The sequence below is a fragment of the Sabethes cyaneus genome, chromosome 2 (assembly GCF_943734655.1).
Source record: "Sabethes cyaneus chromosome 2, idSabCyanKW18_F2, whole genome shotgun sequence".
NCBI lineage: Eukaryota > Metazoa > Arthropoda > Insecta > Diptera > Culicidae > Sabethes > Sabethes cyaneus.
In genome coordinates, this window is record NC_071354.1 from 124329520 (window position 1) to 124355268 (window position 25749).

The 25749-nt window shown below is 39.2% G+C and overlaps 1 protein-coding gene across 3 annotated transcripts in view; it reads right to left on the reverse strand.

The window, feature by feature from the left end:
• LOC128738215 (cytokine receptor-like) overlaps positions 1–25749 on the reverse strand; it is a 357136-nt gene that overhangs the window by 88483 nt on the left and 242904 nt on the right. For all 3 annotated transcript variants that reach the window (XM_053833187.1, XM_053833189.1, XM_053833188.1), the window contains one exon: positions 1264–2441. In XM_053833187.1, coding sequence (XP_053689162.1) covers positions 1264–2441 — 1178 coding nt within the window. The remainder of the gene's footprint in view (positions 1–1263; positions 2442–25749) is intronic.

Consider the following 25749-nt stretch of genomic DNA (forward strand, 5'->3'; position numbering starts at 1 on the left):
AAACGCAAACGAAGTGCGGCGCCACTAGCGGTGATTTGATAAAGTTAGTAGGCCGAACTAAGATCGAAAAATTAAAATCGTATTTTTTCAATGAGTGACAATCAGAGTTCAGAGCAAAGCAAAGCCTAGGTGTTACTTTCTGTTATCGAAACTTGACTTTCTGTTTTTTTATTTTTCTGTTTTATGACTTCGCAGTCAGCTGTTAGAGTACAGGACAATTACAGGGCCAGGTGCTACAATCCTATTGACTCTATTGAGATTCGAACATACGACGACTGGCTTATTAGGCCAGCATCATACCTCGAGGCCAACTGAGAGGCCAAGTGACAATCACGCTTTTTAATGTGGAATAACATGTTCCAATAATGAAGGAATATAGCTGAATCTATGTTTTCAAGCTATACTTCACGGACTAAAATATTTTCTAGGTGTTTGAAAACACAGATGATTATGATATTTGAAGCCGCATTCACGTATGTTACAAATTTAAATCTGAGCTAATTACAGTAATTTCCATTACAAAAAATGAAGGCAATATGTAGGAAAATAATTTAAGCAGCTTATAAATTCAATTTGATATCAAAATATTTAATGAATTATCCAATATTATAAATTGTTTCATTTTGCGTAACGTAAGAACACACTTAATATGGAAAAACAAGACACAACACTTATGGTTCTTACAAAAAAATAAAAGTACCTTTTTTGCTAACCGGCTTCGGTTTGATCCAACTCATCTACGGAGCGGTGGCCAACTGCCTACAAATTGTAAGTTGTTGTCTGCTACAGTTTCAGTTTGTGTGGAGAATGAAAGGACCAATGATTCGAGTGTAGCAATGCATTCTATCTGCCTGCAACATTAAATTGATTGGGAGAACGCAAAGCTCCTCAAAAATGTGAGAAAATTCTCTCATTTGCATGCATGAGATTCGATGTACATCAGCACCGCAGATCTGCCTTTGATGAATAATGCCTTTGCTCTTTGAAACTTTGAAACGAAATTGAAACTGCAGCAGTCAGAGAACAAATTACAATTTGTATAAAGTCGGCTATCGCTCCGTAGATAAGTTGGATCAAACCGAAACCGGTGCGCATAAAAGGTACCTACTTTTAATTTAATTTAAATAAGAGTTGTGTCTTGTTTTTCCGTGAATTATCCAATAATTAAGCTGATAGGCCGAACCAGAATCAGTTTTTGTAGGTCGTACCACGATCAATTACTCTACTGTCTCCCTTTAGCCCAAAATTACAAAGAGTGCTTACCGATTTACAATCATCTGACAGAGATAATAAGTCAATATTATTAACGATTTCATCATTATCGATATTGTCTTCCGTCGATCCCAAGCTCGCAGAATCCTCTAATGCACGTAGTGGGACTTCCATCTTTCGATGATGAAACGGGAACGGCGAGAAATTATCATTGTTAGCCTTCCCTAAAAGTTCACTGTAATTTTCATGTCTTAATGTATTTTTCTTTAATGCGTCTGGTTTGGCAGGAATAATAATATCATTTAATGCATCTGGCAGAACAACCTTTATATTTTTAATGTGCTTCATCTTCTGCATACTTATGATAGAGAAAAATATCAAAATGAGGATTCCACAACAGGCTACTATTGTTTGTACAACGATAATGATCAATGACGCACCTGGGCCATAATTACACCAATGTGCAAGTGGCTTAGACCATTGACTATGCAATAATGTAGCGTATGGATCTATTTTTGTCCAATTGATAAAAGAGACCTCGTCATCATTAAGTTCACATTCAACATGCCCCGAGTACAGATCATGATGATATGTAGCAGGTACCTCCTGATCCGAATAGTAGGTGTATTTTTCATCACAAGATAACTTATTCCAAATGGTATAATTTGGAGCGTGTGGACTCAATATAACGTTAACTGCTCGGACAGAAAATTCATATTTATCAGTATGATTCGACTCGATTGCGCTAATTTGACAAATAGATCGTGTTAAACGACAGCGTGTACTTTGTACACGGGATATTGTAGCAGTTTCCTCGTTTTGCATATTTGTTTTAATTTTGAGCTCATAGTATTCTATGCATCCTGCTCGTCGCTCAGGTATTTGCCAAACAATTGATATTCGTGTATCATTTAGATCCACTGAACCAGGTTGATGTATCATCCCGGGAGTTCCAATATCCGTTGTTATATCAACGGAATTCGAGTTGTTTGAGTAACCAATAGTATATGCCCGAACAATAATTTTGTAATTTGTAAATGGTTCTAAGTCGCGTAACACATATGTTATATCGTCTGTATAATTGTCGGTATATACTTTAGTGTGCAAATGATTGTACCATACTTCATAATTCATTTTTCCGCCATTAATCTGGAGAGGTGCTTTCCAATGCAATGTCACTGAGACGTTCCGTATATCTTTGTACGTTAAATCTCTGGGCGGAGATGGTGCTGAAAAAGAAACATATTTAAAACACTTAAAAAAAAATGCATTTATGGAGAACTATACGTGAAGTTCAAAAATAAAAAAAATGTGATATAATTAGCCATTGTCTGTATATTTCCTGTTCGAAATAAAACTTTGATTACGGATTTTAACGGCACTTTAATAACGAAATGTAGACAAGATAAACACGATCGTCACTCACTGTAATGGAAGCGGATCGAAATAGTAATTAATCTACCAAACGGTTTAGGTTTAATAACAACGGTGTATTTCTTACTACGGTCAGAACATAACTGAATTGAGTAACTGCTTTTGCTCTCGCCTTTCTTCGTGAAATGAACCTTTCTCTAAATTGCAATAACCGAGAGGTTGAAAAGCTCGTTCATTTCATTGTGTGCACCTTTAAAATTTGTGGCGTTATCAGAGTAAAGTCATTGAGCTAAACCACGGCGACTGACAAATCGTTTTAGCGATGCCAGAAATGCACAAGTGCTGAGATCGGACACTGCCTCCAAATGAACGGCCTTCGTAGCCATACAAACGTAGACAGCGACGTGGGTTTTTACCAGTTTAGAACGATAGTTACCTTGTTTTACCCAAAATGGTCCAGCGTAATCAACTCCCGCTATTGCGAAAGGAGGTGATGGAGCTGCGTAGTTTTCTCGGGATTGGTACAAAAGCATCGTATACAATTGCGTATTACCTGTCTTATGGTAGAACGTGCGTTTAATAACCAATACCTTTGTCGAACAGCATTGACGAGTCCAGTTTGCCCAATATGAAGCAGCTCTTTGTGCATCGTTCTGACAAACAGTCTCACGATCGGATCATTGTCGGGTAAGATAATCGGATGTTTGACTTCAAAAGGCAATATGGATCGATCTAAACGACCACCGACAATACGAAGTTTGTCGGGTCAGCTAGTATATATATACAGAAACTCTTCAGTGGTACCACTTCGCAGGATTAATTACGAAAAATGCCTATCAACTTACATGAAATGAATCTGGAGGAGAATTTTCAAAATTTTGGCGGTAGGTTCCACTTGCCCCATTTACCTATATTCAAATTTGATTAAAAAACCCGATTTAATCCCCCTAGTGGTGAAAGGGACCTTTGTTATACGGTCTTACTTGCTATTTGAGATAGAAATCGACACGTTTTCGGAGCATAATTCATCTATTGGTTAACGTTGAGTAGTGCGTTGGTTTACATAAAATTTTTGAAAATTAAATAAGTTTACAAAATTTGAACAAAATAGGAGCACTTATAAATTTTGATAGATCCTTTTTTCATGAAATTGCTGAGTAAGGATAAGTAAGTTGTTAATAATTTGAGTAGGGGAAACAAGGGAGACTTGATCCCCAATTTGTTTTATGTATATTTCTCAAAAGTCCACTAGAACAAAACCCTGGGTTTTCAATTTTTCGACAGTTTACAATACAGCTTACTGCCTACAATTTATCAGTTAGTGATACGTAGCGCTAATCAAAAGATGTGGGATATTTTGGAAAGTGCAGAAAATTGTACATATTCAAAATATGCGGGAGACTTGATCCCCGGTTTAGGCACAATTGATCCTTTTTAAAGCTCAACTTTCATTTGGAAGTTTTATTAAAATAGGCCTAGTTCATGTAGTATCATTATTTAGTGTACAACAGCTTAATTCAAAAGTATAAAAAGTATTTAGAAATCGTTAAGTCCATCGATCTGTAAAAGTATAGCTTTGGGCATCTTTTATAATCTGCGACGAGAACTTTTTCGTTGGGTTTGAATTTTTGAAGCATTATATTTTTCCTGTTTAATAATCAGAGCAGCCTCCAGCTTCAATTTCGTTGGTGCATCTGTAAGGATGTGTATCTCCTCGTTTTCGTACTCTTCACATATTTTTATGTCCCTAAAGCTGGCAGTACAAAGTTAGCAGAACATTAGTAGCAACATTCAGTTAATTGATGCTCAATTAATGCTAATTAATGCTCCTAATGACGAATTTAATGCTCCATTGTTTCATAGGAAAAAACAATGCACTGCTAGCTTTAGATAAAGTTAGCAGGACAAAGTTCGGAAATGGCACTTCCGGTGCAGATAGAGCTACCCAAGTACGACCATCAATTAATGCTCATTTAATGCTCCAGGAAAAACATAACTTCGATAACTTTGGACGTCATTTTCCATGAAAAATTGAGCAAAAAAGAAAATGTACTGCTAGCTTTAGATAAAGTTAGCAGGACAAAGTTCGGAAATGGTACTTCCGGTGCAGATAGAGCTACCCAAGTACGACCATCATTTAATGCTCACTTAATGCTCCAGGAAAAACATAACTTCGATAACTTTGGACGTCATTTTCCATGAAAAATTGAGCAAAAAAGAAAATGCACTGCTAGCTTTAGATAAAGTTAGCAGGACAAAGTTCGGAAATGGCACTTCCGGTGCAGATAGAGCTACCCAAGTACGACCATCAATTAATGCTCATTTAATGCTCCAGGAAAAACATAACTTTGGTAACTTTGGACGTCATTTTCCATGAAAAATTGTGCATAAAAGAAAATGCACTGCTAGCTTTAGATAAAGTTAGCAGAACAAAGTTCGGAAATGGCACTTCCGGTGCAGATAGAGCTACCCAAGTACGACCATCAATTAATGCTCATTTAATGCTCCAGGAAAAACATAACTTTGGTAACTTTGGACGTCATTTTCCATGAAAAATTGAGCATAAAAGAAAATGCACTGCTAGCTTTAGATAAAGTTAGCAGGACAAAGTTCGGAAATGGCACTTCCGGTGCAGATAGAGCTACCCAAGTACGACCATCAATTAATGCTCATTTAATGCTCCAGGAAAAACATAACTTTGGTAACTTTGGACGTCATTTTCCATGAAAAATTGAGCAAAAAAGAAAATGTACTGCTAGCTTTAGATAAAGTAACCCGCGCTGCGTTCTTCTCATCCAATATCTGCTGGCATTCCTCGTCAAACCATTCGTTACGTCGATTCGGTGCCACACTGCCTAGGACGTTCTCCGCTACGCTGTTAATGGCTGTTTTCACGGCATTCCAACAGTCTTCAAGAGGGGCTTCATCCAGCTCACCCTCTTCCGGCAGCGCGGTTTCGAGAGATAACGCGTAGTTTTCGGCGACCTCCGGTTGCTTCAGTCGCGCTAGATTATACCGTGGCGGGCGGCGGTATCGTATGTTGTTCACAACAGATAGTTTTTGACGTATCCTTACCATCACTAGGTAGTGATCCGAATCAATGTTAGCGCCCGGATAGGTTCTGACGTCGATAATGTCTGAAAAGTGCCGACCATCTATCAGAACGTGGTCGATTTGTGATTCTGTCTGGTTGGGTGATCTCCAGGTGTACCGATGGTAGAGGTTATGCTGGAAGAAGGTACTACGTATGGCCATGTTCTTGGAGGCGGCGAAGTCGACAAGTCTTAGGCCGTTTTCGTTCGTTTGCGGGTGAGCGCTGAACCGTCCAATCACCGGTTTGAATTCCTCCTCCTGACCAACCTGAGCATTACAGTCCCCGATGATAATTTTGACATCATGTCTTGGGCAGCGGTCGTATTCACGCTCCAACTGCGCGTAGAATTCGTCTTTGTCATCATCGGTACTTCCGAGGTGAGGGCTGTGCACGTTAATTATGCTTATATTGAAGAATCGGCCCTTGATTCTTAATCTGCACATTCGGGGGTTGATCGGCCACCACCCGATCACCCGCTTCTGCATCTCGCCCATCACTATAAAAGCTGTGCCCAGCTCGTGTGTATTGCCGCAGCTCTGGTAGATGGTATGACCATCTCTATACGTACGTACCATCGTTCCTTTCCAGCATACCTCCTGCAGCGCTACGATGTCGAACTTGCGGCTCTTCACTTCTTTAGAAAGCACGTGGGTACTTCCGAGGAAATTTAGAGACCGACAGTTCCACGTTCCTAATTTCCAATCGTTAGTCCGTTTTCGTCGCCTGGGTCTTTGCCGATTGTTCCGATTAGAGTTATTATTATTACTTACGGAGTCCATTGCTTTGGTTTTTTTTAGTGGTTCAGGCTTGCAAAGCCCGCAACCAACCCCACAGTATCGCCGGAGGGCCAACGTAGCTCGAAGGAGCCCTCCACCCGGCTAGCTTTAGATAAAGTTAGCAGGACAAAGTTCGGAAATGGTACTTCCGGTGCAGATAGAGCTACCCTAGTACGACCATCAATTAATGCTCATTTAATGCTCCAGGAAAAACATAACTTTGGTAACTTTGGACGTCATTTTCCATGAAAAATTGAGCAAAAAAGAAAATGTACTGCTAGCTTTAGATAAAGTTAGCAGGACAAAGTTCGGAAATGGTACTTCCGGTGCAGATAGAGCTACCCAAGTACGACCATCATATAATGCTCATTTAATGCTCCAGGAAAAACATAACTTCGATAACTTTGGACGTCATTTTCCATGAAAAATTGAGCAAAAAAGAAAATGTACTGCTAGCTTTAGATAAAGTTAGCAGGACAAAGTTCGGAAATGGTACTTCCGGTGCAGATAGAGCTACCCTAGTACGACCATCAATTAATGCTCATTTAATGCTCCAGGAAAAACATAACTTTGGTAACTTTGGACGTCATTTTCTATGAAAAATTGAGCAAAAAAGAAAATGTACTGCTAGCTTTAGATAAAGTTAGCAGGACAAAGTTCGGAAATGGCACTTCCGGTGCAGATAGAGCTACCCAAGTATGACCATCATTTAATGCTCATTTAATGCTCCAGGAAAAACATAACTTCGATAACTTTGGACGTCATTTTCCATGAAAAATTGAGCAAAAAAGAAAATGCACTGCTAGCTTTAGATAAAGTTAGCAGGACAAAGTTCGGAAATGGCACTTCCGGTGCAGATAGAGCTACCCAAGTACGACCATCAATTAATGCTCATTTAATGCTCCAGGAAAAACATAACTTTGGTAACTTTGGACGTCATTTTCCATGAAAAATTGAGCAAAAAAGAAAATGTACTGCTAGCTTTAGATAAAGTTAGCAGGACAAAGTTCGGAAATGGCACTTCCGGTGCAGATAGAGCTACCCAAGTACGACCATCAGTTAATGCTCATTTAATGCTCCAGGAAAAACATAACTTTGGTAACTTTGGACGTCATTTTCCATGAAAAATTGAGCATAAAAGAAAATGCACTGCTAGCTTTAGATAAAGTTAGCAGGACAAAGTTCGGAAATGGCACTTCCGGTGCAGATAGAGCTACCCAAGTACGACCATCATTTAATGCTCATTTAATGCTCCAGAAAAAACATAACTTCGATAACTTTGGACGTCATTTTCCATGAAAAATTGAGCAAAAAAGAAAATGTACTGCTAGCTTTAGATAAAGTTAGCAGGACAAAGTTCGGAAATGGCACTTCCGGTGCAGATAGAGCTACCCAAGTACGGCCATCATTTAATGCTCATTAGATGCTCCAGGAAAAACATAACTTTTGTAACTTTGGACGTCATTTTCCATGAAAAATTGAGCAAAAAAGAAAATGCACTGCTAGCTTTAGATAAAGTTAGCAGGACAAAGTTGGACAGAACTGCCGGGTTCTGGGAAAATTCAGAAAAACAAAGCAAAAATCGCATGTATAGCAAATTTAAAAAATAAAAAAAAATGCTTCCCCGCGTCTGGGCAGGGATTCGAAACTATGTCATGTCGCATGCTCTGCAGCTAGTGTAGCCAGTGAACCGTTGACGCACTTATGTAACTGCGTGCAGAATGCGTATTTAATTTAGGTCTGTCAGTTCGAGAAGTGAATTTGTGCGTACCATCGGCAACAGTGAGTTTAGATTTCGCGCTTATTTTTCGCTGCGTCTATGCAACATGTAGGGGAACAGGTGCTAAAATGCCATGTCGGAACAAAACGCGCCACTGTAATAAATTTTTCATTTTTTGTATGATTTATGTAATACAGGAAACTTTTATGATACACACGAGTTAATAATGAGAAATAGAAGCGAATAGCATCATAATTACTGTTGAAAAGTGTATAGATATGCGTATAATATTGCAGTGGCGCGTTTTTCCCCAACTGGGAATTTTATCCAGAATTCCCCTACTAATTTTTGTATGCTTGGCGACACTCTTGGTTGTAGGGTAGGTGGGGGTGATTCTGACTATGATGTGATTTTAATTTTTTTTTTCTCGAAAAGTCTAGCAGTTTGTCTGATTTCTCACCAAACTCCACTCGTTCGTTGTCTAGTTGTACCATAACTAACGTTAACTAACATATTGTGCTTTGCTTCGACAGTGTCGTAAACAAATCACCTACCTAAGTGTATTGCTGATGTTAGTTTGCCCTCTGATGTTTTAATATTTTTACAGTTTTGCCCCAGTCTCGAGAAACAAAAAGTGGAAAGTTGTTTTCAAGACACCGCATGTTTTACGTAGGACTACGCAACGTTGATGTAAGTTTACGTGAAAACATAGGTAATTCTCATCCATCACATTTTTCATGTAACATATACGTAAATTATTGGTAACTCGCACTCATACTAACCAGTTTACGTGCGATCCCGATAGATTTTATCAACGTTCCCATTAACTAGTACATGAAGTTCATGTAAGTTGCTGGACAGAAGTTTACATAATTTTTCACGTGGATGCGATGTGTCGATTTTTTTGAGTGCAGACGATCACGAGGTGGTCGATAGATGGAAGCAGTTCTTCGATAAACATCTCAAAGGCGATATAATAGAAGGAGACGGAACGAAAGTTCACCTAGGAATACCTACAAACGATAACACAGTACAGGCTCCTCATCTCGAAGAGGCTCGGTGAGAAATTGGTCAGCTGAAGAACAACAGAACCACCGGAAAGGCCCGACTTGCTTCATAATTCTGCAATAATAGCCAAGAATCGCTAACTTCACGTCACTGGATAATTTCAAGGATTTGTGAAGAGGAAAAAATCAGAGAGGTTGAGTACAAGACATGACCGCATATAGGTGACGTAGGACTACGTAAGTCTATTTGATTTGATGAAATCGAAAAATTGTTATGTTAAAATGGTTTGGTTGTGCTGCAGGTTGGAAAATCTAAATTTTTGCAAGTCGATAATTGTTTACAGCGTTTTATTCATTCTCATGATATAAACTTCTAAATACTAAATAAGTTAAAATTGTTTGCAAAATGTTTTGTACCTTACTGCCTTATACTGAGTTGACAGTCAAATAAACATTTGCATCACTACGGGTCCCTCTTGCCTTGTCTTGTGCATCATTTTCGAAAGAAAATAATCTAAATGTAATGCTTGACTATGGAAAGTATGTAAAGAATTGCCAGCAACTAACTGATGCAAAGCAGCAAATGAAACGTTTAAAACTATTTTCGGATAAGAGAGTTACCGATTTTCCTCACTTTGAGAATTCTGTGTCATGTCATATGCACAAATGCCAGACAACAGTTTGGAACAAATTCTTGCAGTGCCTACACAGAGAACAGACTACCAGGTAATTGTCAAAAAGTGTGTAAAAGGTTTTTAAGTAATCTACGAGTAATCCTTCAATAGAGCACCCCTTGAGCAGTAAGTGGCAAACTAAATCTTGATGTCGCTGCGATCGCTGCTATGTAACTCCAACACAAAGAAATACTGATAAAGGCACATGGATATTTTTTATGCGTTTGGCAAACTATTTCTGGAGGGCGCTACCGACAGATTTTACACACAAAAAACCGATTACTTCCTTCGAGCTTGTTAATCTGTTCTCTGTGGTGCCTATATGGATACAATCTGGCAAAAGGAAAGTATGACCGTTCACTTTTCGAGGACGTTTTACCTTCAGGACATCAATTTGGACTAATTTCAAACTTAAATGTTAAAGGCGGTTGAAGAAAAGGGGTCGTTTTATACTTTAAGAAAATTATTTACCTTCAGCACATCACATTGGACTAGGTTTAATGCTGAAACGATGAAATCGATTGAAGAAGAGGGGTGGTTTTGCACTCTGAGGTACTTTCCAAGCACAGATATCAAATTGGTATAGGTTTAAGCGACGTAAAGAATCTTCAACCTATTGGAACGAGGAGTTTCTGTCACTTTGTTGCAAAAAACACGTGCAAACCATGATGAGGTTTTTTCTCCGACCAATCAGGTAGGGAGGATTTCTAGTTGGACAATGCTTCATTATTTTCAGTTTTTCAATAGTGTACACTTACGAAATAATAGTGTTCTTCATTTGAGCCAATTCTTAGAAGATGTTCCGATCAATTGGTACAAAAATATTGAAAATCGATTGGGAAACCGCTATACTATTAGCACAGACAAACAGACGAGACATTCGCGAAAATTCCATCGTCCAATCAAAAACCACTCATTTTTCAAAAAAGCATGTTTCGCAACATGACCACACCGCGGCGCGCGAGTTTTGCTTCGAGATTTCAGTATAAAACCATACAAATGTAAAAACCCTACAGCATAAAACCGTGCAAATGCAAGCTACTCCGCGACATGCATAACAGAGGGTGCTAGTGTGCAAGCAAAATGTGTAGGACGATGGTTTTAAAAGGATTTTCTTTTATGTGTCATGTCAGTTCGTCAGTGCTATTAGCGTTCAAAACCTGACCACTTTTCGAGAATGATTTTTTGGAATGACACCCTTCCCAGCCAAAGCTTGCCGTAAGACGTAGTCCTACGTCAAAACTACTGGAGGAGTAGAAGAAAGGTGTAGTTTGTCCCATTGACAAAAAGAGCGATCGGCTAGATTGCTGTAACTGCGGCATTACGCTGGTCAACGTCGCCTACAGGATCTTGCTCAAAACATTAAATTGTTTGATTTTGTTACGTCGTCTATCCTCAATAGGAAAAGAGTCCGTAGAGTAGTATCAGGCGCGCTTTATGGAGGCCCGTACTCTTTCGGATCAAATGTTTCACTCGCCGCCAAACCCCCAGAAATGTTGGAAGCGTAACGTGCCCACGTATCATATTTTCGTGGATTTCAGGGCAGCATACGATACAGTCGAGAGCGAAAAACTCTGGCAGATAATGTACGAGAACGGTTTTCCGGACAAACTGACACAGTTGATCAAAGCTACCCTGAAGCAAGTGACGTGCTACGTGTCAAAATCCCAGCAAATGCCATAGGAAATAGTTGCCGCTTAGTTTACACCGATGACTTACAGATTTATTAGATTCAGATTCGTTTAACCATTTTAAAAAGACAAATAAAATCACCGAATGCAGCGATTAAATTGTTTAAATAGCTAGAATTAAGCATTGTTTTGAAACTGGTGCTGGCTAGGTATAAAATAGAAACAGACTCAAGAACTAGTGTTCCAACCCTACTAGGTCGCTACTATCGCTATTCATTTACGGAATAGATCCAATCAATTCATAGAAATGACTGAAATTTTTTGAGGATTGAACGAATACAATGTTACTGCTTTGATAATTGTAACATACAACACATGAGCATGATTTCATGAAGAATAGTATTATTACATGTATGGATTACTTGCAATTATTGCTACAAAGAGACTTACGTAGTCTTACGTTAACGATGTGTAATGGGTTGTACACAACCTCTCAGATTTTTGGTATGATGTTAGTTCTCATCTAGTCAATTACCACAAATCAACTTAATTGGCTTACCAAACCGGTGATTAGAGGGTTCAACGCACACCAGCTTACCAATGAAATAGGCCTTAAACTTATCGACTTTGCCACTTCCAAGAATATGGCCGTATGAAGTATTTTTTCTAGCAGACAATCCTACACAAGTACTCCTGGAGGTAACCAAATCAGATAGAATCACAGATCGACCACGTTTTGATCGACGGCCGGTACTTCTCAGACTCTTTCGACGTCAGATGGTATCGAAGCGCCCTACGCTGATTCGGACCACCGATGGTTAAGTGATGGTTAAGATGCGCCCTAAAATCTCCGGTACAGCTTTCGGTACCGACGCCAGTCTCGGTTAGATCTCGCGCGACTGAACCAGCCAGACGTCGCCGTAAACTACGCGCATTCACTCGAAGCTGCGCTGCCGGAGGAGGACGAGTTGGACGGAGCCCCTCTCGAGGACTGTTGGAACACCATCAAAACAGCCATCAGCAGTGTAGCGGCGTACACTATTAGGCATCTGGCTCGGAATCAGCGGAACGATTGATTTGACGATGAATGGAGGAGGGTGATGGATGAGGATAACGCTGCGTGGGCAGCCAAGATGCGCAGTGCCACACGTCAGAACATGGTAAGACACAAACAGAAGATGTAGCGAAACCAAATCTTCTGGGAGAAAAAGCGCTACCCGGAAGAGGAGGAATATGTAGAGATGGAGCTGCTACATTGTTCTCAAGAAACGCGAACGCGAAGTGACCGATAAGTGGAAGCAGCACCTGAATGGCGTCCAGGCGGAGAACCATGGCGGTGGGAAAAGCGATTTCGACGATGCAACAAACGGGAAAGAGGTGTCAGCCCAACGATAAGCGAAGATAAGGAGGCCATCATGCAGCTAAAGAACAAGTCAGCTGGGAAAGATGGCATCGGAGCGGAGTGTATTAAAATGGAACCAGAAAAGCTGGTCGTTTGTATGCACCGGCTTATTGTTAGAATTTGGAATACGGAATAGTTACCGGAGAAGTGGAAAGATGGGGTTATCTGCCCGATCTAGAAAAAGGGAGGCAAGTTGGACTGTGACAACTGATTAAATCGGATCCGATTAGAAATTGCGCTTCGATCAGAACACAACGTATGCTATAACACAGGTCGATCGGGACGTTTCGGAACGGGCCCGATCGAAATGTAGAATCGAGGCGATTATCGGCAGAACATCTGTGGCGGTGGGTGAACAGTACACCAGACTAAAGCGCGGAGCTAGTGATGTCCGTTAATCGTTCGATTAATTCAACTAATCGAATAACACATGGAATATTCGAATAACTTTTAATCGAATACTGCCAGCACGAGTAGTTAATTAATCGAATAGTTCAATGAGTACGAATAATGCCCGAACAATGCTGTTTAATAGTTCATAATCGTTCGATTAATCGAATCAAAGAAATATTCGAATATTTTTAATCGAACACCACTGACACGAATAATTGAATTAATCGATTAGTGCAGACAACGCGGCACCGCGCCGTACTGACGCCGCTTGGACAGTAGTATAATAATCGATGGCGATGAGTTTGAGGTAGTCGACGAATTTGTCTACCTTGGTTTACTGGTAATGGAGGACAATGATACCAGCCGTGAGATTCGGAGGCGTATAATCAGCGGAAGTCTTATTTTGAAGCAATTGCGGTCGAGCAGACTAAGTCCCCGTACAAAGTACACCCTCTACAAGACGCTCATTAGACCGGTTGTTCTCTAAGGGCATGAAATATGTACAATGCTCGAGGAGAATCTGCAAGTGCTCGGAGTTTTCGAACGACGAGTGGTAAGATCGATCTTTGGCGGCGTACAGGAGAACGGAGTATGGAGGCGGCGGATGAACCATGAACTCGCACAAGTCTATGGCGAACCCAGTATCCAAAAGGTGGCTAAAGCTGGAGGGATACGATGGGCAGGGCATGTAGCAAGAATGCTGGACATCTGCCCTGCAAAGATGATTTTCGCCTCAAAGTCGGTAGAAACATGGCGACCGGCAGCGCAGCGAGCAAGATGTTTAGATGGTGTCCGAGAAATTGGGGAACGGTAGCCCACAACCGAGTTATATGGAAAAACCTTGTTCAACAGGCTTTGTCTAAAGACAGCAAACCACTTAAGTTAGTAAGTAAACATGGTGAGGAATCGCAACAGGTTTTGACGGAGGACTACGTCTTTGATTTCTATATTGGGGTGCACTTTAGAAAAACGAAAAGGGAACATGTAACGAAAGGTGGTTATAGTTTGACGCTTATAACCAGGGAAGGCACAATCACTTTGACACAATTGTCAATGAGACTGTAGCATCTCAGTCACGCAGAATTTGAAAAAGTTATGTATCGGACGATTGAATAACTAGTTATTACCTACAACTTTTCTGAATAAAGTATTGCTGTATCTTTTCTATTTGTGGTGCTACAATGCTAGTACCTCTTTAGTGGCTAAGTAAACGTTCATTTAGTCACTAATGAGTTACTAGCATTGTAGCACCGTAACTACAAAAGATACAGGAAAACTTTATTCAGCAAAATTGTAGATAATAACTAATTCTATAAATAATAAAATTTAGTCAAATTTTGCTTGGCTGAGACGGTACTGTCAAATGAATGTGAATTGAGTCAAAGTGATCGTGCAATCCCTGCTTCCCTACAGTCCCCTCTCGACCTAACAAAATTTCAAAGGATAGCTATAAACTTGGACCAATTCGATGTCGGTGTTAGGAAAGTCTTCCAGAAAAAGTGACAAGTCTCTTCTTTCCAGCAAGACTTCGTAGGACCACGACAAACCTAGTCCAACTTGATGTCCTGAAAGTGAACGGTTATAAAATAGTCTGCGACCAACCTTATTCGCCCGATTGTATTCATATACTGAAAGTATTTAACTGATTACTGATGTCTTAGGTATATGAAAAAGGGATTGTGGGAATATTCATGCATGTGACGTGATGCAGCAATTTTTAAAGTCTGTCTGATCCGAAAACAGAGTTTACTCAAAGAGGCACAAAAGCCCAGTATCTTTTACATCGACTTACAATAAAAATATATAGTACAAAATAAGTAAAAAACTAAACTTGAATCAGTAAATTTAAAATTGCACAAAAAAGTAGCTAAAAGTCCATGCTATTTCCGCGACGATTGTTCTCCAAGGCCATACGTCGAACTGGCTCGTGAAGTCCATAGTTAGTGCGGTGCGAATCGACGCATAGGAACTGTCGGTTCCGTTGAGGCCGAAGAGGACAGTATAACTGAAGCTGCGACAGAACAGCAGGACAGTCAAGAACACCCAACAGTATCTTATGAGCGTCTTAGCAGACAAAGTTCTTCATAAGGCGGAAGAGCATCAGGGGTTCTCCAGGTTATATATCAACTATCTGTAAGGAAATTGACGAAAGTGAATCAGTGGTAAATGATAACCCAGATTATTTATTTATTTTTTTCGTTCAACCACAAGTTGTGCGTTTGTTTGAAGCTAGTTACCTAAAGTTAACTAGTGCTACAAGTCACACAAAAATTTTCATAATGCGACATCGTCGCTAATCACCATAAAAACTACAAGCTATATAGCCCTAAGGGTTGTACGAAAGGGTGACGTAGGACTATATCAGATCATTAGATCAAAGACTAATGTAATCTGCATTTCAGGCATATGCATGTTTATAAGAATCTGTGAGTGCCATTAAGAGAAAAAGTGAAATATTCAGATTCAATTCTTCATTGAAAGCAATGGTGGCTTTGACAATACGTGGACGGGGGTTCATAAGTACAACGCCTGCAACCATTGAGATATAGAAATTTCCTTTAAAAATCACTTGTGTGCATAAAGGTTGAAAGAGTAATGAATGACCAGCCCACAGATTATTGTATTAAATATGATTATGCGTAGCTTGACATGTTCCAATAATCTTACTTTAACTCCCTTGTGGCCTTTAAAAGGGCCATTGGTTACAAGTAACATTAACCTTTACGTCCCCGACGTCAAAAATGATGGTACTTGCAGTTACACTTTTGGCTCTATCTGCACTTATTTTCATTCGATTTTTATTCAATTAGTCTTAAAAGAACCTCATTAGATTGGCTTTAATAAAAAAATAAGGTAATAAATTATGGTTCCCTTTTCCCGGAGATATTCTAGATCGCAGTGGGATTTTGAGATATAAAACTCTGAAATCTGCTTAACCGAGTACGCAAAAGTTATACATTTCATTTGTAGTCAATAAGAATGAATCTTACACTATCCTGTTGAGCGCAAGTTCATGTCCCACACTCCGGAACATCCGGTATGGGTTCTACCGGAACTGAAAATTGACCGTTTTAAATTCTCTTCAGTAATATGACAAATGGGGTATCAAACCAAAGGATTTTTCAACGCAAGTTCTTGGGTGGACTTTAGGATGCATTTTGAGCCGATCTGGACATTCCGGAACATCCGGTACCGGTTCTACCGGAGCTCAAAATTGGCCGTTTTGAGAGAATTCAAAACGGCCAATTTTCAGTTCCGGTAGAACCCATACCGGATGTTCCGGAGTGTGGAACATTAACTTGCGCTCTACAGGATAATGTAACATTCATTCTTATTGACCACAAATGAAATGGATAACTTTTGGGCACTCTGTTAAGCAGATTTATAGTATTATTTCACATGCTACTTATGACGTCAAAAAAAATCCCACTGGGATCTGGAATATCTCCGGGAAAATGGAACCAAAATTGATTACCTTATTTTTTCATTAAAGGCCAATCTATTGTGATTCTTTTAAGACTAATAGCATAAAAACCAAATGAAAATAAGTGGAGATAGAGCCAAAAGTGTAACTGCAAGTACCATCATTTTTGATGTCGGGAACGTAAAGGTTAAAGCCAAAACACGTTCATCGTAAATATGACGTGCCATTCGAATGTCCTTCTCTTTTAACATGAATGGCAACAGGCACGTAAGTTAGCGGCGTCGATTCACTATCTTTTGCTTCGAGAATATTTAACTATTTACTTTCACACCTTACCGCTTGTTACATAGCAGAAAATATGGCACATACGCAAAAATTACTGTTTTATTTGTATGAGAGTCCTTATCCTCCTAGCACAGGGGTGAGGGGTCTCAAACCATCATAAAATAAATTGATGCCTCCAAACACCCCCACATGCCAAATTTGGTTCCATTTGCTCGATTAGTTCTCGAGTTATGAGGGAATTAGTATGTTATTTGCAATGGAGCCCCCCTCCTATAGAGGGAAGGGGTCATAATCCACCATAGAAAAAATTCTTGTCTTCTGAAACCTCCACATGCTAAATTTGGTTCTATTTGCTTAATAAGTTCTCGAGTTATGAGTTTGTATGGGAGCCCCCCCCCCCCTCTCAGAAGGGGAAGGGGTCTCAGTACACCATAGAAAAAATCCTGCCTTCTGAAACCTCCACATGCCAAATTTGGTTCCATTTGCTTGATTAGTTCTCGAGTTTTGAGAAAATTTGTGTTTCATTTGAATAAGAGCCCCCCTCTTACGCCCTCCTTAAAATTGCTTTCTTGAAATTGCTTCCCCATAAAATTGCTGGTCACTTTATCTATCCAACGACATATAAATTGTTCAGTTTCATGCAGTAGTTCAGAAGTTATTACAATTTGAAATCTTTCATTCAAACGTTACACTTCTATTTTCGTTTTTACAAAGTGCTACCCAGTCCTAGTATAGTAAACAAAGACGTAGTCCTACGTCAAAAGTGTGATTGTGGCCTGATGAAACTCTTGGTGAACCTACGAACTCTAAGAAATGGATATAACAGATATACAAAGCACGAGCATTTAGGAAATTTGAACTTGTCTTCTGATATCAAATTTATTGGAATGTTTGAGTGCATTTATTACAATACAGTAAATTAAAAATTTACGTGACAAACTTTTGCAAAATGTCAAGCTTTGTCGAATTGAGTTTTTTTCGGTGAAAATAAAAGCTATGATGCTTTCAGCGGACGTTTCGACTTACTATCCTTTAGTCATTGACTACGCATTAAACATCTATTCTCACTTCTCACATTGTTCTATAACTATAACAGTTAGTAATAGTTATAGTGGACGACGCAGTGAGAATAGATGTTTAATGCGTAGTCAATGACTGAAGGATAGTAAGTCGAAACGTCCGCTGAAAGCATCATAGCTTTTATTTTCACCGAAAAAATCAACTAAAGTTATAAATAAAATTCACGGTGACGAACTCTAACAATATTTGTTGAATTGAACCGGCATTCGTGGTCCAACGTGAGGCCCTAGTTAGTGAATCTAGGCACAGACCTTCATACTTTTCGTGATTTCTACCAGCATTTATTACTTCAACGTTGCGTAGTCCTACGTAAAACATGCGGTGTCTTGAAAACAACTTTCCACTTTTTGTTTCTCGAGACTGGGGCAAAACTGTAAAAATATTAAAACATCAGAGGGCAAACTAACATCAGCAATACACTTAGGTAGGTGATTTGTTTACGACACTGTCGAAGCAAAGCACAATATGTTAGTTAACGTTAGTTATGGTACAACTAGACAACGAACGAGTGGAGTTTGGTGAGAAATCAGACAAACTGCTAGACTTTTCGAGAAAAAAAAATTAAAATCACATCATAGTCAGAATCACCCCCACCTACCCTACAACCAAGAGTGTCGCCAAGCATACAAAAATTAGTAGGGGAATTCTGGATAAAATTCCCAGTTGGGGAAAAACGCGCCATTGCAATATTATACGCATATCTATACACTTTTCAACAGTAATTATGATGCTATTCGCTTCTATTTCTCATTATTAACTCGTGTGTATCATAAAAGTTTCCTGTATTACATAAATCATACAAAAAATGAAAAATTTATTACAGTGGCGCGTTTTGTTCCGACATGGCATTTTAGCACCTGTTCCCCTACATGTTGCATAGACGCAGCGAAAAATAAGCGTGAAATCTAAACTCACTGTTGCCGATGGTACGCACAAATTCACTTCTCGAACTGACAGACCTAAATTAAATACGCATTCTGCACGCAGTTACATAAGTGCGTCAACGGTTCACTGGCTACACTAGCTGCAGAGCATGCGACATGACATAGTTTCGAATCCCTGCCCAGACGCGGGGAAGCATTTTTTTTTTTACTTTTTAAATTTGCTATACATGCGATTTTTGCTTTGTTTTTCTGAATTTTCCCAGAACCCGGCAGTTCTGTCCAACTTTGTCCTGCTAACTTTATCTAAAGCTAGCAGTGCATTTTCTTTTTTGCTCAATTTTTCATGGAAAATGACGTCCAAAGTTATCGAAGTTATGTTTTTCCTGGAGCATTAAATGAGCATTAAATGATGGTCGTACTTGGGTAGCTCTATCTGCACCGGAAGTGCCATTTCCGAACTTTGTCCTGCTAACTTTATCTAAAGCTAGCAGTACATTTTCTTTTTTGCTCAATTTTTCATGGAAAATGACGTCCAAAGTTATCGAAGTTATGTTTTTCCTGGAGCATTAAATGAGCATTAAATGATGGTCGTACTTGGGTAGCTCTATCTGCACCGGAAGTACCATTTCCGAACTTTGTCCTGCTAACTTTATCTAAAGCTAGCAGTACATTTTCTTTTTTGCTCAATTTTTCATGGAAAATGACGTCCAAAGTTATCGAAGTTATGTTTTTCCTGGAGCATTAAATGAGCATTATATGATGGTCGTACTTGGGTAGCTCTATCTGCACCGGAAGTACCATTTCCGAACTTTGTCCTGCTAACTTTATCTAAAGCTAGCAGTACATTTTCTTTTTTGCTCAATTTTTCATGGAAAATGACGTCCAAAGTTACCAAAGTTATGTTTTTCCTGGAGCATTAAATGAGCATTAAATGATGGCCGTACTTGGGTAGCTCTATCTGCACCGGAAGTGCCATTTCCGAACTTTGTCCTGCTAACTTTATCTAAAGCTAGCAGTACATTTTCTTTTTTGCCCAATTTTTCATGGAAAATGACGTCCAAAGTTATCGAAGTTATGTTTTTCCTGGAGCATTAAATGAGCATTAAATGATGGTCGTACTTGGGTAGCTCTATCTGCACCGGAAGTGCCATTTCCGAACTTTGTCCTGCTAACTTTATCTAAAGCTAGCAGTACATTTTCTTTTTTGCTCAATTTTTCATGGAAAATGACGTCCAAAGTTACCAAAGTTATGTTTTTCCTGGAGCATTAAATGAGCATTAAATGATGGCCGTACTTGGGTAGCTCTATCTGCACCGGAAGTGCCATTTCCGAACTTTGTCCTGCTAACTTTATCTAAAGCTAGCAGTACATTTTCTTTTTTGCTCAATTTTTCATGGAAAATGACGTCCAAAGTTATCGAAGTTATGTTTTTCCTGGAGCATTAAATGAGCATTAAATGATGGTCGTACTTGGGTAGCTCTATCTGCACCGGAAGTGCCATTTCCGAACTTTGTCCTGCTAACTTTATCTAAAGCTAGCAGTACATTTTCTTTTTTGCTCAATTTTTCATGGAAAATGACGTCCAAAGTTATCGAAGTTATGTTTTTCCTGGAGCATTAAATGAGCATTAAATGATGGCCGTACTTGGGTAGCTCTATCTGCACCGGAAGTGCCATTTCCGAACTTTGTCCTGCTAACTTTATCTAAAGCTAGCAGTACATTTTCTTTTTTGCCCAATTTTTCATGGAAAATGACGTCCAAAGTTATCGAAGTTATGTTTTTCCTGGAGCATTAAATGAGCATTAAATGATGGTCGTACTTGGGTAGCTCTATCTGCACCGGAAGTGCCATTTCCGAACTTTGTCCTGCTAACTTTATCTAAAGCTAGCAGTACATTTTCTTTTTTGCTCAATTTTTCATGGAAAATGACGTCCAAAGTTATCGAAGTTATGTTTTTCCTGGAGCATTAAATGAGCATTAAATGATGGTCGTACTTGGGTAGCTCTATCTGCACCGGAAGTGCCATTTCCGAACTTTGTCCTGCTAACTTTATCTAAAGCTAGCAGTACATTTTCTTTTTTGCTCAATTTTTCATGGAAAATGACGTCCAAAGTTATCGAAGTTATGTTTTTCCTGGAGCATTAAATGAGCATTAAATGATGGTCGTACTTGGGTAGCTCTATCTGCACCGGAAGTACCATTTCCGAACTTTGTCCTGCTAACTTTATCTAAAGCTAGCAGTACATTTTCTTTTTTGCTCAATTTTTCATGGAAAATGACGTCCAAAGTTATCGAAGTTATGTTTTTCCTGGAGCATTAAATGAGCATTAAATGATGGTCGTACTTGGGTAGCTCTATCTGCACCGGAAGTACCATTTCCGAACTTTGTCCTGCTAACTTTATCTAAAGCTAGCAGTACATTTTTTTTTTTGCTCAATTTTTCATGGAAAATGACGTCCAAAGTTATCGAAGTTATGTTTTTCCTGGAGCATTAAATGAGCATTAAATGATGGTCGTACTTGGGTAGCTCTATCTGCACCGGAAGTGCCATTTCCGAACTTTGTCCTGCTAACTTTATCTAAAGCTAGCAGTACATTTTTTTTTTTGCTCAATTTTTCATGGAAAATGACGTCCAAAGTTATCGAAGTTATGTTTTTCCTGGAGCATTAAATGAGCATTAAATGATGGTCGTACTTGGGTAGCTCTATCTGCACCGGAAGTACCATTTCCGAACTTTGTCCTGCTAACTTTACCTAAAGCTAGCAGTACATTTTCTTTTTTGCTCAATTTTTCATGGAAAATGACGTCCAAAGTTATCGAAGTTATGTTTTTCCTGGAGCATTAAATGAGCATTAAATGATGGTCGTACTTGGGTAGCTCTATCTGCACCGGAAGTGCCATTTCCGAACTTTGTCCTGCTAACTTTATCTAAAGCTAGCAGTACATTTTCTTTTTTGCTCAATTTTTCATGGAAAATGACGTCCAAAGTTATCGAAGTTATGTTTTTCCTGGAGCATTAAATGAGCATTAAATGATGGTCGTACTTGGGTAGCTCTATCTGCACCGGAAGTGCCATTTCCGAACTTTGTCCTGCTAACTTTATCTAAAGCTAGCAGTACATTTTCTTTTTTGCTCAATTTTTCATGGAAAATGACGTCCAAAGTTATCGAAGTTATGTTTTTCCTGGAGCATTAAATGAGCATTAAATGATGGTCGTACTTGGGTAGCTCTATCTGCACCGGAAGTGCCATTTCCGAACTTTGTCCTGCTAACTTTATCTAAAGCTAGCAGTACATTTTCTTTTTTGCTCAATTTTTCATGGAAAATGACGTCCAAAGTTATCGAAGTTATGTTTTTCCTGGAGCATTAAATGAGCATTAAATGATGGTCGTACTTGGGTAGCTCTATCTGCACCGGAAGTACCATTTCCGAACTTTGTCCTGCTAACTTTATCTAAAGCTAGCAGTACATTTTCTTTTTTGCTCAATTTTTCATGGAAAATGACGTCCAAAGTTATCGAAGTTATGTTTTTCCTGGAGCATTAAATGAGCATTAAATGATGGTCGTACTTGGGTAGCTCTATCTGCACCGGAAGTACCATTTCCGAACTTTGTCCTGCTAACTTTATCTAAAGCTAGCAGTACATTTTTTTTTTGCTCAATTTTTCATGGAAAATGACGTCCAAAGTTATCGAAGTTATGTTTTTCCTGGAGCATTAAATGAGCATTAAATGATGGTCGTACTTGGGTAGCTCTATCTGCACCGGAAGTGCCATTTCCGAACTTTGTCCTGCTAACTTTATCTAAAGCTAGCAGTACATTTTCTTTTTTGCCCAATTTTTCATGGAAAATGACGTCCAAAGTTATCGAAGTTATGTTTTTCCTGGAGCATTAAATGAGCATTAAATGATGGTCGTACTTGGGTAGCTCTATCTGCACCGGAAGTACCATTTCCGAACTTTGTCCTGCTAACTTTACCTAAAGCTAGCAGTACATTTTCTTTTTTGCTCAATTTTTCATGGAAAATGACGTCCAAAGTTATCGAAGTTATGTTTTTCCTGGAGCATTAAATGAGCATTAAATGATGGTCGTACTTGGGTAGCTCTATCTGCACCGGAAGTGCCATTTCCGAACTTTGTCCTGCTAACTTTATCTAAAGCTAGCAGTACATTTTCTTTTTTGCTCAATTTTTCATGGAAAATGACGTCCAAAGTTATCGAAGTTATGTTTTTCCTGGAGCATTAAATGAGCATTAAATGATGGTCGTACTTGGGTAGCTCTATCTGCACCGGAAGTGCCATTTCCGAACTTTGTCCTGCTAACTTTATCTAAAGCTAGCAGTGCATTGTTTTTTCCTATGAAACAATGGAGCATTAAATTCGTCGTTAGGAGCATTAATTAGCATTAATTGAGCATCAATTAACTGAATGTTGCTACTAATGTTCTGCTAACTTTGTACTGCCAGCTTTAGGGACATCATATTTTTACGTGGCGATGGCTTTGGAAATGGTTTTATATCTACAGGTGTTTTGATAATTGTATTGTTCGGAATCATCGGGTACCAATGATCAATAGAATTCTTCTTCAAAGAAGATGAGTTCTTTTATTTATTTATTTATTTATTTATTGTCAAGATATATGGGCTTTGCCCGTCATCTAATATAGGATACAAATATAAAATATAATAACAAATACAAAATAATATAAAATGCAGAGGTTTTAGTGTACATGAAATTGACCTCTCAGAAATAGCCTAAGTTTTTCCTTAATAGTATCAGTCGACATATTTAAATTTAGTACATTTCTAAAATTGTTCATTAGCTGCATAAAGCGATAGGCTGGTTCATTGCGCGCGTAGTTAGCTCGACGGTGTTCTAGAGTGAATGGCCTTGGTCTCCTCAGAACTACTGTACTCTGGTTAGCAGTTATCCTGGATTTCAAATAATCGCTGTCGTATCGTCCTCTCTGCAAATTGAGAAAAAAGCTAACGTCCACAATCTGGTATCTATTTTCCAGAGTATCCATATCCAGCAGACAGCACAAATCTTTATATTCCGGAAGATTTCCTCTCCATCCCAAATTTCTCATGGCAAATTTAACGAATTTTTTCTGTACCGCTTCCAATTTGTTCATGTATGTTGCATACATTGGCCTCCACACCACACTTGCGAATTCTAATTTTGATCGTACCAGGCTCACATATATAGATTTGATCATATACGGGTCATCCAGTTCTGTTGCGAATCGTCTTACTACAGCAAATAGTGCAAGACACTCGGAAACCAGCGTATTCACGTGATCGTTGAAAGTCAACCCTGCATCTAGATTGACTCCTAAGTCCTTAATCCTGCTCACTCGTTTGATTGTTTTTCCATCCAAGCTGTAGTCGAATATTAACGGATTTGAGCAGCGTGTAAACGTTATGGTAGCACATTTTTCGTTGTTGATTTGCAACTTGCATGCTGAACAGAAACGCCCAAAAGTTTGCACATCTCTTTGAAGCTTTAAGCAATCTTCCTGCTTTTTCACTGGATAAAGGAGCTTCACATCATCAGCGTAAATTAATACGAGGGCATTGTCAATTGTGGTAGGCAGTTCATTCATCAGTAGGATGAACAGAAGTGGTCCCAAATGACTGCCTTGCGGAACTCCTGATGTTACATTGTAAAGTTCTGAGTTTGCACCATCTACAGTAACGTATTGCTTTCTTCCGGTCAAATATCCATGAATCCATGTTATCAAGGAGCCACCAATACCGGCACGTGCCGCAGCACGCAACACCTCTAGAATTCCAACAACGTCGAAGGCTTTCGTCATTGAAAATTCTGGTCAACGAATTAGCCAACAAATCACAGCAGGTCTTTAATAGCTTGTTTGGAATTTCATCCGGCCCAGGTGCTTTGGTTGCATCAAGTGCGTACAGGCCACGCGCGATTTCCTCTTCGGAGAACGTTATAGATTCCATCGTCGGATTTTCCTGGTTAGGACAACTCTCATTACTACTCTGTTCCGGGTATATTGACCTGAAAAAGTTGGCAAAAATTTGTGCTGCGCTTTGTGGGCTCGATGAAGTTGTCCCTGCATGGCTGATCCGAGTCGGTTTGCTCCTGCTCTTTCTTTTACCGTTGACAAATTTCCAAAAGCTCTTCGGATCACTTTTTATATTATTTTGAACCTTTGATACGTACGCGGTATATAATCGGCGGTGTTCTTGTTTAAAAATCGCGTGTAGTCGCTTATATTCGTTTTGGTCGTAATCAAGATGGTCTCTTTTAAATCGGTTATACGCTTTCTTTTTTGCTTTTTGCAGACGTATCAGAGCTGTATCAAACCATTCTGGATACTTACTTTTTGTCCCGCACCGTGATAATGTTATAGGAGCATGTCGACTACAAATTTCAAAGAACCGATAGTAAAACTTTAATACCATATTATCTATACGACTCTCTCGTGGGGAATTTACATTTACATTTACATTTATTGGGATATTTAATCTGACATAAAAATTGTCTTAATTAATGGAAACTTATAACATATTACACCTCTTCAATTTTTGTGCAAACACGTGCGATGGTTCGCCGAACTCAAATAGTTCCTCCACTTTTGTAAAAGTCCGAATGCATTCCGTGATTGGTTCGTTATATCCAAATGCCGTTCGATGAAATGGAGTTTGTAGTAGGCCCGTCGATCGTAATGGTCGTTGCGATACCCGGAAATTCAGCAAGGACAACAGTTTCGGAGAATCAATTTCACCATTGATTAGTTTAGCCACAAATATCGCCTGATGCATTTTG